The 17879-nt window shown below is 37.3% G+C and overlaps 1 protein-coding gene across 8 annotated transcripts in view; it reads left to right on the top strand.

The window, feature by feature from the left end:
• Window positions 1-17879, top strand: part of FRY (FRY microtubule binding protein) — a 223574-nt gene that overhangs the window by 139671 nt on the left and 66024 nt on the right. For all 8 annotated transcript variants that reach the window (XM_085536268.1, XM_085536269.1, XM_085536265.1 and 5 more), the window contains 12 exons: window positions 1419-1526; window positions 6547-6802; window positions 7889-8071; window positions 8959-9045; window positions 10022-10281; window positions 10591-10780; window positions 11503-11627; window positions 11809-11866; window positions 14248-14339; window positions 14514-14686; window positions 16188-16348; window positions 16883-16993. In XM_085536268.1, the coding sequence (XP_085392394.1) occupies window positions 1419-1526; window positions 6547-6802; window positions 7889-8071; window positions 8959-9045; window positions 10022-10281; window positions 10591-10780; window positions 11503-11627; window positions 11809-11866; window positions 14248-14339; window positions 14514-14686; window positions 16188-16348; window positions 16883-16993 (1804 nt within the window). The remainder of the gene's footprint in view (window positions 1-1418; window positions 1527-6546; window positions 6803-7888; window positions 8072-8958; window positions 9046-10021; window positions 10282-10590; window positions 10781-11502; window positions 11628-11808; window positions 11867-14247; window positions 14340-14513; window positions 14687-16187; window positions 16349-16882; window positions 16994-17879) is intronic.

Genomic DNA, 17879 nt, shown 5'->3' with positions numbered 1-17879 from the left:
CCCTGTCAGAGCCTTCTTGCCAGGCGCTTTGCGTGCTGTGCCTGGTAGCTCAGATAAGATGGGAACTTGAGCCTCAAACTTGGATCTTCTCCTGCTAGACTTCTGAGCGGCTGATAAGCTGCAGAACACCCACAGATTTTATATTTATAAATAATTACTCACTTGCCCTCATAACAGTTTCCCCTCAGACTATTATTTTACATGCCTCAGCTTTAACTGCACAAACTGTTTACAGTCACTAGGGACTGATAATAATGAAACTCTGCAAAGTTCACTTTCCACTTCATGTCGGCAAGAAATTTGTTTTTGTGCAGATAAAATTTCTGATAGCACTTTTGTTTTTTAAAAACTATAATTCAGTATTTTGCAGTAATGATTAGTGTAACCTCTGTTTACATCAGTGGCAGTACTTCAAAGGGACTTCTTTATAACCAAATTGTCAAAAAGGGAGTTGTGTTTCACAGTTTCTCAAGTCAGTTGCTGACACCTGCTTTCAAGTTGTGTCTGTTGGATATGTGATACAGGTAGCATAAAACTGAGATAATTCATTGTGAAAACTATTTCTCCAAATTGTACAATTTAAATTGATCTATTGAAGACATATTACCATACCATTTTGTTAAGATAATAAAGAAGTCAGGATGGCATCTGCCCTGAAAATTATCAGCAGTTGAAACTTCAGCTACTTTTGGAAAAATTAAGGACTTTCAACCTAGTTTCTGGTTCATACTGAACTTTAAACAGAACCACTTTCTCAGGCAGTTCAGGAACAGTTAAGCCATTTCAGAGATTAGAGCAGCCTTGGGGCTACTGTAACATGTTTTAGCTGATAATGATTGCTACATAACTGCTATCTCTGCTAGAGATCAACAGAAACTCTCTGGCCCTACCTGCCCTGAAGAGCAGTTCTCTCTCAGTCTAATTATGGATGCAGCAGGGTTTCCGTAGGTTCATGCCCTCTTGAGGGCAATGGTCTGTCTCTGCTCTTATTTGGCCTTCTTACATATTCACTATTTACTTTATTCAGTTGACAGACTGTAGCTGCACTGGGGTGGGGAACATCCCCAGCTTTTCCTCACTGCTTGCATCATGCAAAAGCCGATCTTGATGGAGGAGTTTTCCTATGTTGTAACTCTATCTTGATGTATCTGCTAGAGAAAAGCAGTAAGTCAATGATAGTGTACTTTTCAAGTACTGTGGAAGTACTTTGTATAAGTATTGTGAATGAAAAATGTCAAAATCAAGATTTTTTATACAAGAGCAGTTTCCTTGTTTCACTGTTAACGCTTTTGTTTCTGTCCTGATATTCTCATGTGGACTCTGGTGCTCCATTGTTGTTCATCCCATCTTTGCAAAACTATAGATGGATCCTTTAACACCAGTACTTGTGCAGTTAAAATTCTGTTTCAAATTTCCAGTGGTGAGAGAAAACCAAAAATTGATCTGTTCCGAACATGTGTTGCTGCTATTCCTCGATTGCTTCCTGATGGAATGTCAAAACTTGAGTTGATCGACTTGCTGGCAAGGTAAGCTGTTCAATCATTAAACAACTGCTGAAGGGGAACAGAACAGAAAACTGAGCCACAGAGTGTGTAGTGCTTGCTTAGACAAAGCCATATCCATATCAAAAGTAGTCTTCTGCTAATGGAAAAGACACAGAAGTCCTAGCATTATTTTATAGCCATTGTGTTTACATTTTAGACTTAATTTTCTAAAAGAATAAATACATCATCTAGAGCTCTTTATCCTCAGTATCTAGGTGACAAGATACTGACTATTTGTTACCTTTTTTTTACCATCACAGCATACTGATTAACAGAAGAGAGGGAAATTTTTTTCTGTGCAGTAGAAAGACATGAAAATAAACATTTAGTTTTGGTTCCTGATTCCCACTTATTTGGTTAAACAGAACATTCTGCATGTGATATGTTTCCAAATACTTTTTAAATTAATTGATAATAATAATTTTTATAAAAATGATTTTGTTATAAGGCAGAAAGTTTTAATTTCTTATCCTCCCTGCTTGGATTTATTTCGGTATTGAATTTATATAGGTATACTTCACTTCACTGAAGGCAGTGTAGAACATTTATGTGTAGAACATACAGTATGTATAGTAGAACATTTATAGTGTAGAATGTTTATGGTTATTTTTCAGGACATCAATACAGTGACTTACTGCAGATAATTATGATAACAAGTGCTGGCCAGTACAGAAAGCTCTGTGTGATACATTTCGGTTCTAGTATACAAATCAAAGGTTTCAGCATGTGCTTGTAAGTCTGGCGATAAATCAATCCACAGGGCCTCAGCAACATATTGCTGTCATGTAGCTGTGGCAAAACAATATTTTCCACTTTGTTCTTGCTTTTGAAATCTTTCACATATCTGTGAGGAATGGCAGATGTGGGAGTCGGAGGGTTATGTGCAAAAGCATTTTTTTGTACTGTGTGAACAGCCAACTCCCAGTGATGCACTAGAGCAATGAATCAATTAATTCTGCTAGCGGTAAGGAGTGCAGACAGCTAAACAAGCCAAAACTGTAGCCAAGGTGAAGGGTGATGTTCTCCATGGCAAGCTTGGTTTCCTTGTGATTAAACCCAGTTATGTGTTGTTTCAAATCATTACCGTATCAAATTACACTGATACATTAGATAATGACATGAATCTCAATTAAGGAAAATGAAATGGGACATGTTTGCCTTTAATCCAATATTTTAACCAGCTTTCATCCTCACTAATGATCTTAACTAAGGTGGTCGAAGGCATATATCCATTCTGCTCTTTGACCACAGAGGATTGTTAAGATCAGACCTCAAAAATAATGTCTGTAGGACTAAGAAAGTATAAACACTGATGTGTATTTCTTCATAAGTCAGTGCTTCTCTCCTTACGTCTCATAATTGTCAAAATAACCACTGTCTTTCTCCATGTTCAAGCCTCAGACTTTATGCAGAAAAGATCGTTGTGATTCTTTAGCTATAGTCATCATTGTAAGCGTTTCTTGGGCAATTACCATGCTGGGACATTGTAAGCGGTAGGTCAGTTTGGTAATCTTAGTCCTTGACTCTGAGAGGAAGTGAGATATCAAGAGGAGCTGAAAACAACATCACTAGGACACTCTTGGATGTAATTACATGTCCAGCCATTCTGTAGTAATCTGTGGGAAGTTCTTATGTCCTGTGTCTACTCACACTAAAGCATTTCAAAGCCGTTGGTGCTGTTTTAAATCAGATTCGCAAGTACAGCAAAGGAAACAATTTAGGTAAACATAAATGTATGAGTAATATGTTGGAATGTTTTAATCAGAAAACAGTCAATGGGCAATTCATGGTCCAGGCAATGTATGGCCTGGTATTGAAAGAACTGGGTGGTATCTCAGTATAGTGGAATAGGATCTTTGGGTTACAATGGATCATAAACTGTTACAAGAAAGTGATGTTACTGTGAAGAGGCAAATGTTATTCCCTGGCATAAATAGAAATGTCTAAAAGACTTTAAAAAGTTCTCCTCTAATTAGTGTCAAACATGCCTGGTTTGAAGAACTGTGTCCAGGCTGATGTGATGCAGTTAAGAAGAGACTGACCAGGGGAAAATAGAAAATGAATGATTTAAAAAATGTAAGCCACACAGAAAGGTTGAAAGAATTAGGTCTGTTTGTGATAGTGTGGACTGAAAATGGCCTGCAGAAGTACAGCTTCACCGAACAAGGAAATAAACTGTCTAAGGAAGTAATACCTGTCCTTATCTTAACATAAGTCTGCAGACTACCCCAGCAATAGAGCTGCTTCTGCATTCTGTATACCCTCCCTTGGGTCTGGATTGACTACTTTTTCCAGCTATGGAAAAAGTAATTCCAGGAGATAAGTCATTACTGTTCTCTTATCACATCATAAATCTTATTACAATATTATTTCTTTTCTTAGTCTGAGGTGATTACATTTTGAGACTAAATCAATACAAGAATAAAAGATTTTGAAATATTTTAATCTTTTAACAGAAACTGAAAATCTGTTTTGCAGTGGTTTTGTACAGGGTTTTGTTGTTTGTATGGTAGGCATTTAAATATTTTTTCTCACTAAAGATAAAATGATGTTAGGGTTAATGGGTTCTTTTATTCGCTGTTAGGTTTTAACTTTTCATCCTCACAACAGATGTGTCTTCTGGCAGTTTCGAGAGGAATCTGTAACCCTACAGCAAGACTTTCTTCCAGGACAGCTGTATTAAAATTTAAGCAGTACAGCAGATGTCAAGTAAATGCTGTATGTCTTACCACTTTACTGCCCACTGGAACCATTCATTGCAAATTCCAAAGCAAGGTTTCGAGTTTATCAGACTCAAGTACCAACAAGCATTTACTTCCTCCCTCAAGCTACCTTCCATATGGTAGAAGTACAGAGATATATTCTCATGCTCAATTGAATTTATTCTCATTAGATAGTGGCCAATGCCATTGCATGGTAACTTGGATTTGTAGATGCACATCTTTTGTATCCCCTTTTCCATTATTTATGTCACTGTGGTAGTCATTTTCTGGATGGCTTAATCACTGTCTTAGGGGTCTTGATTTTTTTTGGTGTATGGCAATCCAAAGATGAGAAAGAAATGGTCCTTTCCTAGCGCAGCAACATACCGTTGTCTCGCTCCAATTTACAGGAGGGAGGTAAGGTTCTTTTGTGTATATACCCGGCGTGAGATTAAGAAGCAACGGTTCAAATGTTGGTCCAACCAGTTTATTAAAGTCCTAGCCGTTTTTAGGGAGATGGGGAAGGGAAGGTAGGCGATAGGGAAAGTAGGAAATATAAGCAAGGAGTCTTTGCAGATAGCAAAAGAGATATAGTCACCACCGTGGGTCCAGCGAGGTACACAATAGGTCCGTTGATCTCAGGAACTCGTCTGATCACCGAGGGGGATGGGAGACAGCCAGGGAGCTCCGCAGCAAGCCGGTCCCGGGGGTTCTTCCGACAAAGTTTTCCCCTCAGGGAATTCTCCGTCAAAGGTGTCTTTGGGAGTTTGTCTCCAAAGTCCCCAGTTTAGCGAGGGCCTTTTATCCCCCATTTCGGTGAGGTTGTTTTCCTCCTTAGTTTGGTATGACATACCTGGCCCAACAGATAAGCCAGAAGGGAGTGGTGCCTTTGTTGCCAGGCACAAGCATTATCACCTTTCGCAGTGGTCAGCTCCTCCAAGCCGCACCCCTGAGAAAGGCTGCCTGTCCTGCTTGCAATCATGAGCAGAGGTGCTGTGGCACAACAACACCCACCATTCACCCTCCTAGATAGTTAGCAGTCGCCAGTCAGAGTCTTATCATCAGAAAGGCCTCACGAAGCAAGCTTTGAGACAATAAAAGAAAAACAGTTCCGTCCTTTACAACCGTGATTCCAAATTCATATAAAAAGACGCTGTTATTAAAGAATGATATTAAAGCGTGATAGTTATTTTTAGAATCATATTCACAAGAGGTTAAATTGCTTTCCATTTATGTAACTAAAAAGTCCCTTATGCAGATACAGTGGACTGTTCTGAGCTGCATCTTGTCATACAATTCTAACCAACTGGAATTTGACTCCCCTCCATTTGGCTGGTGCTTTTTTTCTCCCTTGATTTCTATCCTTTTCTTTCCAATGCATCCTTATTTTCAGCTGTTCTGTTAAATATAGATTAAATACTTCAAAAATGAGTGCTGACACACTCCAGAAAATTATGGTCTCTTGGGGGAGGAAGCAAAATATATCATAAAAGCACTGAACCAGGAATTGCAAGACAGAATTATCTGAATTTACAGTGTTCTGCCAGGGTACAAACACAGATGTGGTTTGTTAAATTTTGTGTCAATGTATATAGATTTTTTTGTGTTGAAAAAGAGTGTCAACACAATGCAAATTTAGATGGAAATGAAATCTAGAAAATGGGATCTGAAATCTAAACTTTTGGAAGGATTTTCAGGGTATGAGATGAGTTTCTAAAAGTGCAGAATGTCCTTAGCCTGTTTTTCCTAATTCCCTGTCTTACGTAGTTTTTGATGGAAATGCTCATTTTTATTTCTTTCGAAGATTTCTTTCCATAACTGGGATTTTCTTCTTGGCTAAAGATGCTTTTTAGGTGATAGGCAACATAAGTGTTGCAATTCTTCTATTTCTACACTGAAAGTAAGCAAATAGATAGATTATAAAGTCAAGTGTTACTCTGTGAGCTTTTTGGGGTTCTAGTGAAGTAGAAATGGTTCAGAATTCTGTAAGTGAGTAAAGCAAAACTATTCTTTGTTTGGGGAGAAGGCAGCGTTGCCGAATAGTATAATGTAAAGCCATAGCTTTTAGGAGTGAGGCAATTCCTTTGAATCTACAAGTATGTTCACATATTATTGTAGAAAGAATGACAGTGAAAACAGTCTAAAGGTGTTAATTGTGATCAGTAATAATAAAAACATGATAGCATCATTGAAATTTACATAGGCACTGGGAATTTTCCATCAATGTTAATTTACTGAGAAACGTGCTCATTATCACAATAAAAGCTCCTTCATTACCAGAGATTTACTTCTACTTACAGGTTGTCTATCCATATGGATGATGAACTTCGACACATTGCACAAAATTCTCTTCAGGGTCTACTTGTTGACTTTGTTGACTGGCGGGAGGATGTACTTTTCGGTTTTACTAATTTTCTGTTGCGTGAAGTGAATGATATGCATCATACCCTTCTTGACACTTCACTAAAGTTGCTGCTACAGTTGCTCACACAATGGAAGCTTGTCATACACACTCCAGGAAAAGCTGCTGAACAGGCAAAAGCCAGATCTTCAGAGGTATGAAATGAAGAGTTTTGTGTCCAAGCTTTTATATTAATTGAAGGCTGAAATGGTGTTCGCTTGTGCTTCTGTATTTTACGTGTTTTGTATTTACTCACCTGAGAAGAATTCACTCCACATAAGATTTTTTTAAGGTAATTAGTTCAGCAGTCTTTTGAGGACAGACATTTCCTTGTGTAATATAGCAGATGTTATTGTTGTTGAGTAACAGAAGAGAATGCATGTCAAACTGAAGCAAGCATGTCAGCAAAAGCACATCAAGTGAAATTATGTCTACATAGTTGTTGCGGAAGAACATTTTCCCAGGACTGAAACTGATTGATAATGCTAGTGAGAATGCAATGTTGGGAACAGTGAAATGGATCTTCCTTTCCCATAGACATTTCATTTGGTTAATCCAAAAACATCAGATAACACAATCGTTCTTTAAAGCTTGCTGACTTCATATGCTATTGACATTCCTGGGAACTGAGCAGCTTAGCTCCTGCTCCTTCTATCTACATTGTCCTATAGATATTTTCATTGTGAGAGATGATTTTCAGACTTCTCATCACCTTACCCAATCACTTTGGAAATTTCCTCTTTTGTGCAAGCGTGATGTCTGCTTTATCTTGCAGAGAACCATTATTCACAAGTAATAGTAGTTCAAAAATGTGAGAAAGAGAAAGCCTCTTGTACTTTTCAGTAAATACTACTTTACCTTATTGGTGGGTTCCTCTTTGGTATGTTTCACATGCCCCTTCATGGCGCTGCCTGCTACAGTATTATAGGACCTGGGAACCCTGCTCTCCAAAGCAGGAAAACTGCAAAATCTTGGCAGTGTGATTTACCCCTTCATCTTATACTAAAGGATGGAATAAAACAGAGAGTTGAACTGCAGTTTATAAAGAGGGGTCCAGCCGAATGAATGTTAAAACAACAAAACATAGTGGTTTGAGGGAATGCTTTCTGTATCCTATGTAGCATTTACGAGACCTCAGCATCTTGATTCTTTATGCGTTGTAGTTAAATAGAATATTTATTGGAAATCTAGTTTTCAAACAATATTGCTTCATTTTTTTCCCCCCATGCATCGGTCTACAGTTGATACCAAATGGATCCAGCCACAGGATACAGACCGAAAGAAGCCCCTATTCTAATGTACTACATGCAGTTGAAGGATTTGCGCTGGTTCTGCTGTGTAGTTTCCAGGTTGCTACCCGTAAACTAGCTGTTTTAATTCTCAGAGAGATCCGTGCTTTATTCCTGGCACTTGGCCAGGCAGAGGTATGGTTTTCCTTTTCTGGAACTTTCAGTTAGCGTTTTACAAAGCTAAAAATCAAAAGTGGTATTACCATTACTTTTAGCAATTGCTACAATGCAGCAGATATGCACTTAGTTTATATTCTGATATGAGCTTTCCATTTCTTTGTTTGTTAACATGGCAGACCTTTCTGTAGTTTGCTGGGCATGTACCCTGTACAAGAATTTGTTCAATCTGAAACTTGCACAGCAAATTAATATTTTCTCTTGACATGATGTGAATGTACAACACACTCTTTTTTTTGGCTGAACAGATCGTTTTTGTATTGTCAGCATTACATATTTATATTGGAAATGAAGCTCATTCCTTTGGCATACCATTTTATAAAAAACACTGCATAAGACACATGTAAGATTATTCACATACATTTTGACTAAATAGCAAAGGCCTCTTAAGTCTTTTTTACGGATATAGAAGCATGGAGAATCATGTGTGTTGGTGGCCACAGCTCAGCAAGCATCTAAATGCCTAAGAACACAAATAAATGTGTTCATAGCAAAGGAATGCTGTAATAAACAGTAAGTTAATTTTTCAGTCTTTTGATACCAGCTGTCTGGAGTTATACGAGATATTCTGATATGGGCTTTTAAAGCAATGAGCTATAGAAACAAGTTATCTTAATTTAGAACTGCAGCATGGACTTGGTTCTGAGTTTAATGTGGAAAGAACTAAATGCGTCCTTCCCTACTAAGGTGTTTTTGGGTAGTATTTTTTGGGGGGATTTTTTTTTTTTTTGCCATTTTAGATTCGTGGCATAATTTTTAGGTGGTCTATTTCATGTACCAGAAAAATGGGAATGGAAAAAAATCAGTAAGGAAAGCAGCTAATTTATGCTCTCTGTGTTCTACAGGATGATGACAAGCCTATGATTGATGTAATGGATCAGTTAAGTTCTTCTATTCTTGAGAGTTTTATTCATGTGGCTGTCTCAGATTCAGTAAGTAGTACTTTACTGCTACTGCTAGTAGACACTGACATAACACTGACATGATATACCAAGAATGCAATTGCTAGAAATTAAAGAAATTGCGTAGATTTAAGGCTCTAGCCATCTGCCCGGGAATTCCAAAACTCCATTATATTACAGGCATCACCTGTGTACTGCTTCTTGAGGAGCCACTGAGAAAGTCTTATCTTCAACACTGTATATAAGGTGTCTTGTCTTCAGATAAAAAAGTTTGAGGGAGCTGGGCTTGTTTAGCTTGAAGGAGAGGAGGCTCCAGGGAGACCTCAGTGCAGCCTTCCAGTACTTGAAAGGAGCTTTGAAGCCAGAGAGGGACAGATTTTTTACATGGTTTGATAGTGATAGGACAAGAAGGAATGGCTTTAAACTGTAAGAGGGGAGATTTAAGATTGGTATTAGGAAGAATTTTTTTACTCAGAGGGCGGTGAGACACTGGAATAGGTTGCCCAGTGAGGTTGTGGATACTCCATCCCTAAAGGCATTTAAGGCTAGGTGGGATGGGGCCCTGGGCAGCCTGGGCTAGTGGGTGGCAACCCTGCCTACATCAGGGGTTTGGACCTAGATGATCTTTAAGGTCCCTCCAACTTAAGCCATTCTGTGATTCTGATACACAAATATTCAAATACCCTTCTGAATTTCAAAGAATATTTACTAAAAGCACTGGTGTTTATCCGACCATCATTGCATGAAGGAGTCTTAATCATGGCCTGAGGCCCTGCCTGGCTGTTCAGATGATGAACATAAGGACAGTCTATACTTGTTACAGGCTGCAGCCTAATACAAGAGACTCCTGAGCTAGAAGCATTTATGATGACTAGAAGCACAAAAGCGTTAATCTAAAAAATCCTACAGAAATTGACCATGGAGCTGGACAGTAAATAGAAATGCTGAGGGGAACATGGCAGGAAATAAATTAATTTGGCTGTGATTTTTTTTTTTCTCTTCACAGACAACAATCCCTTTAACACATAGTGTGGATTTGCAATGGCTGGTGGAATGGAATGCAGTCTTAGTAAATAGCCATTACGATGTGAAAAGTCCTTCCCATGTCTGGATATTTGCACAGTCTGTTAAAGATCCATGGGTTCTCTGCCTCTTCAGTTTTCTTAGGCAGGAGAATTTACCAAAACACTGTCCTACAGCTCTCAGCTATGCTTGGCCCTATGCTTTCACTAGGCTACAGCTCATAATGCCTCTTGTGGATCCAAAGTAAGTGGCATGTAGCTTTCATTTTTATAGGTTTGTGTGATTTTAATACAAGCTGTGTTAGTCTCATATTTCAAGATTGGTGTCTAAGACCTGCACCCTTGCTACCCAAGCATTCAGTTTTGAGTTACATAATGTAACTTGTAATGTGGAAAGCTCTAGTTTTCTACCTTCATTGATTTTTGCACATATGATGTCCTGATATTGTGACAGCTGCACAACATGCTCTATTCCCTTTTAATATATGTCAGGATACTGTGTACTTAAGACTAGGAAATGATTTTAATAATTTAATTCATTTTTAAATTCTAGTATTCCCGTCAATGCAAAGAAAACAAGTACAGCAAGCAGTGGAGACAACTATGTTACTTTATGGCGAAACTATCTTATTCTCTGTTTTGGAGTAGCAAAGCCCAGTATTATGAGCCCAGGACACTTGCGTGCTTCAACACCAGAGATCATGGCTACCACTCCTGATGGAACAGTGAACTATGATAATAAGGTGATGCACCTTGCTTCAAGCAAATTATTTGGTATCTGCATGTAAAATAATGACGGCGAGAGTGCATCCTCATGAAAGACATTTCACTTTGGAGAGTATTTGATCTATGCAAACTGGTTAAGGCATGTAATTGCTAGAACTTAGGTTTAGCGTGAGGTGACAAAATAATTGACAAAAGCTTTGGCATTTTCAAAACAATACTTTTTTTTCTGAATTCTGGGTGATGTATATTCAAAGCATGTGTTTAAGGCATTTTGTATGACATGGGTTAAAGCTAAATTTAGCTTGTTGTTCCATTTCTTTACTCCAGTAAATCTAGAGCATTATAAAGAGATTAAGGGAAGTTCCTGAGTATGGATTGAATGCCTGGTGTACATGAAGGAATACTGAAATATTGTTTCAAGTAGTAGTTCCTGGGAGAAGCAGTATCACTATAAATGCAGTTATGGGAATATTTTAATGAAATAACAAATTTGATAAATTTCTATAATCTGAATGAAGGCAAAGGGATTTCTCAAATCTATTTGCTAGGCCTTACTGTGATGACTGTAGTGTAGTAAATGTTAGGTCAGGCTTGTGTATTAGTATCCATAATGGTAATATCGTTTCAACATATTTTTAACTACATATTGATTCTTAGACTGTGCTATCTTCTTTAACATATTTACTTAGTATTCACATCTTGGCTATGAAGTGTTAATCATTTCTTAATATATTTTTAGGCTATTGGAACTCCATCCGTTGGAGTCTTACTAAAGCAGCTAGTGCCTTTGATGAGACTTGAAAGCATAGAAATAACAGAATCACTTGTATTGGGATTTGGAAGAACAAATTCCCTTGTTTTCAGGTACTTCCCCATTTCTTATATTTTCAGTTTTTTACTTCTGTTTCAAATAGGTCACTTAAGTTGTAATTTTTGATGCTATGTCTTGTATTGCAATTTAGATGTGAGTTTATATGTAATCAATAAGATGGTGCTTGTCAGAGGATACTGGATTGTATTTACCTTTTCTTTTTTCTTAATTTAGGGAACTAGTAGAAGAACTTCACCCACTGATGAAAGAAGCCCTAGAAAGAAGACCAGAGGTCAGTTGAAGAAATTAAATATAGCAGTTTGTTTAAACTGCAGAATGAATTTAGAAACAGTAAATTTCTTGTCCTTGAAAAGATAAAGATCCCCAGATAAGCTCTGTGTGCGGGAAACAGTAGCTGTATATGGGAACACAGCTTAAATAATTGCATTAAGGCTTGGTTTAATTTAAATTTGATCAGTGGTACAGAATGTACAGGCACAAGTCCCAGAAGGCACCAAGCCACCATACACAGTCTTCTCATCTTCCCCAGCTGCTTTTACTCTGTAATGCTTCCCCTCATTTGCTATCTCAAAGTCATGCTACAAAAGCACTGTAACTCATGTTACAGCAGGGAGTTTGTAGAAAGCTAGCAGTGAACAGGAGAGGTATTGCATCAGCCCTGCTAGGCAGCATGGGCATAGCCAGACTTCTTGGGGTCTTCTGGAGCAGTGTGAATATGAGGCCATCTGTACCACTTAACTTTGGGACACTGAACAGTTCTTGTCTCTGTTTAGCAGTGTAGACATAGCCTTCGTGTCCATGCAGTTCTGCTGTATACAGAAAGCAGTGTATTGATACCGTTCTCTGCCCAGGCTAGTTTACCCATTTCTCCAGCAGTTTCAGACTATATTCACTTGACTGTTCTCCACAGCAGCAGCATTAAATTACCCTCATGGTGACTTGACATGTTATCCCTGTCTGCCAAGTCATGGTGTTTAGCACAGAAGCCACGCAGAGAATAGTGAACAGAAAGAACATAAATCATGAATAGGCAGAGGATCTCAGTTTTTCCCAATATGGTAATAAACAACAACAAAAAACACTCTGCAGGGACTTCATTCATGTTAAGTTTTACGTGGACTGTTCTTAATAACTCTCTGTCTGGCAAACGTTAACTGCCATTTCCACTTTGCATAGAAATTTCAATAAGAGAGAGATATATGAGAAGAGACCACATTGTGAATTCCCATCTTTCTCCTAATACAAATCGGGCCACCTTCCAGTAAGCACCGCCACTGGCAAACCCAAGGTTGATTGAATGGGTCAGGTAGCAATAGAGAACATGACAGGCCTCCATGTGAGTAAGCAGGTATCCAACACACCAGAAATAACCTTTTTGAACAGACATGTGCCACAGAAAGGGAATTATCAGTACAGGCAATAATTTTAGGGGTAAACCAATATGGACTGTACACAAGATCCTCTATGTGGGCACTGCCACTGAGCTTGCCAAGGGGCAGTGTTACAGCACTGGCTCTGATGCTGGTGCAGGAGACAACCATACATGTTCAATACTGCATTAGAAAAAAAAAAAAAAAAGAGGGCACTTTTCTCTCCAAATATCTTTCCCAGAACTCTTAAAGCATAAAAGGCAAGAAACAGGCCTTTAAGTAGGACAAGTCAAATGGCATAATGATTTGAATAAAGCCTTTAGCTGAACTGCTTCTGACTGCCAGTCAGTCCTTAGAATAAGCAGGGAAAGTGTCACTTTCTTTTCCCAAGCACCTACCACTGGCCATCAGCAAGGCCAGAATATGAGGTGAGATAAGCCTTTGATCTGATTCAGTATTGCTATTCACACATTGTGAAGAGAAAAATTAGAGCTTTGTCTGAGCTTTTTATGTCCGAGCTTTTTATGTTCTTTGAGGGAAAAAAACAGCTTTTTGACCTTCTCAAGTTTTTTCTTAGTGAGGATGAAAGATAGAGGGAAATAAGTCATTTTAGCCCTTCAGCAAGGAGGAATCCTCGAGTACTTTCAAAGCATAATATGACACAGAAAAGGCAGCTTTCTAGAAGATAATGAGATACAGTGAGAGAGTGAACAACAGTACTGTTCTACTGGAAGAGTATCTTTACTGTGTACAACCATTGCAGCCAACATGGCCAAGATCAGTGTACAGGAGTGTTGTCTGCAAGGAGCAAACATGAATATGAGTGATAAATTAACTGCAGCATTACCAAGTTCAAGAACAAATAAAATATTAGATTTCTGAAGTTGGGGTAGCTGATCTTTCACTTTACAGTGAGTCGAGTGTACAAAGTAGATTGTGTAAGGGTAATGCGAATGTCTGTACTATCTGATGATAGCACGGGAACCTTGAATAGTTACTTTTTTTTATCCAGTACTTCCTGATCTCATTTCCATGTGTTCAGTGGGGACTAAGGTAGCTATTAACAGTTTCTTCAGTAATAGTTGTAAAGACAAAGATGTGTTGATAATTAATTCTGTATTGACTTGTCAATGTCACTATGAAATATCCAGAAGCAGTCAAGCTCCATCATAAAGAAAATGCTTGAATCAGATTTTTTAGATCTCCACTGTGCAGACAGTTTCTAGTTTTTCATGTATACGTTTATGCATATAAAAATGACTGTTTTCCTTTAAACTTCAAGAACAAGAAACGTCGGGAACGCCGAGATCTACTAAGACTGCAGTTACTGCGAATTTTTGAACTACTTGCTGACGCTAGTGTTATAAGTGATAGGTAGGACTATCATTTATCTTAAATACTGCTGTTTAAGTGAATTAATTTTCATTGTATACAACACTAGAGTTAATGTCAATATATTATTTGAAAAAGGATTTTTGTTTTTCTTTAAGAGGCTACAGTATTTCTACACTGTTATTGCATTTAATGTACAACTTTTCTATGTTCTAGCACAAATGGAGCCCTAGAAAGAGATACATTGGCCCTTGGAGCCTTGTTCTTAGAGTATGTTGATCTGACTCGCATGCTTCTGGAAGCTGAAAATGATAAAGAAGTTGAAATCCTAAAGGATATGAGAGCACATTTCAGTGCAATGATTGCCAACTTGATTCAGTGTGTTCCAGGTATGGTGCTGAATTGCTTTTATACATTATGAAATTGCATCTAATGTATGTGTTGCAAAAGTCATTTGTTTTTTCTTCTTTTCTGTTTGCTGCTGGTGGTTAATTGTCATATTGCAAATGTGAAGGGAAATGTGGAGCAGAAGTTCAAATGTCTGTGATTAGTCAGATCAAAAAACAGTAAAGCATGTCAGAGCTTGTAATAGTCATACATAAGAACCTTCTCTTTAAGAGCCCAGCTAAGAAATTATCTGTGACCTTCTGGGTCTCTTTAATGTTAGGCCTTATATGCCTCCCCCTGACTTTATTACCACTCTTTATAAACTCAGACAGGCCTTTAAAAATAATAGGTAGGAGCAGAAAATGTACGCTATTACATGTAGAAGAAATAATTTAAGTAAAAAGATTCCCCTTTGAGCTTGAGTTTTTAGCTGATGCTAACAAATGAAATACTGAATTTCTTTACCTCATTCCTTTTTGAATTATGCTCAGTGTAAATGCAATATTTGTATTGTATTTGTAAATATTGTATTGTATTTGTAAATGCCAATATTAGTAACAACGAGTAATTGCAGAGGTCTCCTTTACATTTATTATCGCATTTTACACGGTATGTGACAAAGCAAAGGACTGCATGGTTTCTGAATTTTACATGATTAAACTACAGCGTGTTTTGAGAGCATGCAATAATAACTGATTCATTTCAATAATATAGTATGTAATTCTATGAAGAGATAAATTTTCCTTTAATGTGACATCTTTAAAATATGTCAATAACTACTGAAGCTGTGACATGTAACTGTTAGCAAACAAATGTTTATAGTGTCATCATCTATCATCTTTAGTCATTGTTCATATTGATTTATGTTAGTATTGTCTAGTTAGGCACATTCTGGCTTCTAGCGTGGTTTATGGGTGAAAAATAGTTGCCAAGTAGAATTTCCTATTCTCTTCATTACACATTCTTACACTTTGTACATAGTGTTTTGCTTAGGGGGACTAAAGCTGTTCTCTAAAACATGTTCTTGCCATCTTTTAAGCCCTTTGTGGTTAAGAATTCATCAGTGTTTTTCATTTGCTCAAGTAATTCAGCTCTTCAGGAAGTATACCACGCTTTTGTCAGAAATAAACTGCTATCAAGTTTCTTTCATTTCTTGTCCCTGTCTATTACGGTATTAGAATAAGAGTTTGCATTCTCAGGATTGGAAGAAAACAAGTAAATAGCTGCCACTAAAGGGATGAAAGAGGCCACGAAAAGAATGATTCATAAATTTGTTTCTTCTGTGGTGTTTCTAAAGCCAGATGGACATGTTTGCATAAATATAAATAAATTAGGATGTATCTAGTTCACTGTTGGATTTGAAAAAGGAACTTACATACTTAGTAGAGTGTATACTGAACATTAGGAAAGTTCCCTTAGTGGAAATTCATGTTATCATCTCTGCTGCATTAATGTTCGTTTAAAATTAACAAATCATAACTGTTTCTATTTCTATTCACTTAGTTCACCACAGGAGATTTCTTTTCCCCCAGCAGAGCTTGAGACATCACCTTTTCATCTTATTCAGCCAGTGGGCAGGACCTTTCAGTATTATGTTCACACCCCTGGACCGTTACAGTGATAGAAATCATCAGATTACAAGATACCAATATTGTGCATTAAAGGTATTAAAGTTCCACTGTCAAAATCCATAATTGAAACTTTCCAATCAAAATACAAGTAATTATGGGATTTATTTCGTTCTATTTAACAGTATTTTGAATTGTCATACTTGATACTTACTTTTATCTTAGTATATGTATATACAGCTGAATGACTGAATTTAACAGTATTGCATTGTTTTCTTGGAGGACACTTTTCAAGGCTAATTATTTTGAAAACGAGGATACATTTTAAAATTTTATTGAACTTAACTGTTCATTAACATATCAGATTCACTGATTCAACTCTGAAATCAAATATGCTATCAGTTCAGTATCATGTGTGTCTGTCTAAAATGTCTATAGCAATCTTATCAACATGAACTGCATAACTATTTTCACCACACAGTTCCCTCAAAACTAAAAACAAATGGCATCCTTGTTAGCCTGGATCTGGGCTGAAATAATTCTCAGAGATTTATTAATGTAATTTTTTTACAATTTTTTTTGTTGTTGTTATATTTTTTTTAATAACTGAAGTCCCTTGGTTTCTTTTAGGCCATGTCAGCAGTGCTCTGCTGTGGACCAGTATTTGACAATGTTGGTCTTTCCCCTGACGGGTATCTATACAAGTGGCTTGATAACATTCTCGCTTGTCAAGATTTACGTGTAAGTACTAACCTTAATGCAGCACTGGTGAATACTATTAATCTCTGCTACGTGAGTAAGGAGTCTGTGACTGTAAGAGCTATTTTGAACAGTAAACTGTAACTTCATGCAATGTTCTAATACAAATTTTCAGTTAATTTAGAAAGTATTTCAACAGAAAATCTTATTTCTTAGCGTGTAACGTATGTAAACAATAACCTAAAAAAGTGCCTTGCGGCTCATGGCTGCTTGCAGCGAAAACTTTAATCTGGTGATAAAGATTAACAATGGCAGGAGCTCAAAAATATTTGTATTTCTATTTGCACTTCCACCCACCGTCTTCAAGTTTCTGTGGAATGAGAATGTAAAATTCCTTCCTGCTCATTGACATAGATGTTGGTGAAACATATATGAGTGAAAGTAAGTAGGCAGATCTATCAAAGAAATCAAGAGGATAAATGATTCAGATGAGGAAATAAAGGTATACATGTGTTTTTAAGAACATGCAGTGAATTATTTTTACCATTTCCTCATCCATTTCTGTGCAGATGAGTTTCTCTGTTGACCTTGTAACTATCCGATGATATTTCAATTTTTGTAGCTGTTTAGCTCATTCCTTTGAATAAGACTAGAATTCAAAGGAGTAGATTGGTTACTTGAATGAAGTGGAGAGAGAATTGTGATCTTTCTCTTTGTGGTATCTCAACCTTTGACTCAGTGTTGTCCCTAGAAGCCTTCTACCAAAACAGATAGTACATACCAGTGTAAAAAAAAAAAAAGGAGGCAGTAAAGCCTGGAAGCTAGATGACACATACTGTAGAAATGATAATTGATTTGGAAAAAAATGGAACAGATCAGAAACATTAAAACAAATTGGAAGTAGATAGAAATAACTACTGAGAGAATC

The sequence above is a fragment of the Coturnix japonica genome, chromosome 1, assembly GCF_054131305.1.
Source record: "Coturnix japonica strain WE chromosome 1, WE-NBRP24, whole genome shotgun sequence".
Taxonomy (NCBI): Eukaryota; Metazoa; Chordata; class Aves; order Galliformes; family Phasianidae; genus Coturnix; species Coturnix japonica.
Note: the sequence above shows the minus strand (reverse complement) of the source record. Positions and strands in the feature narration are given on the sequence as shown.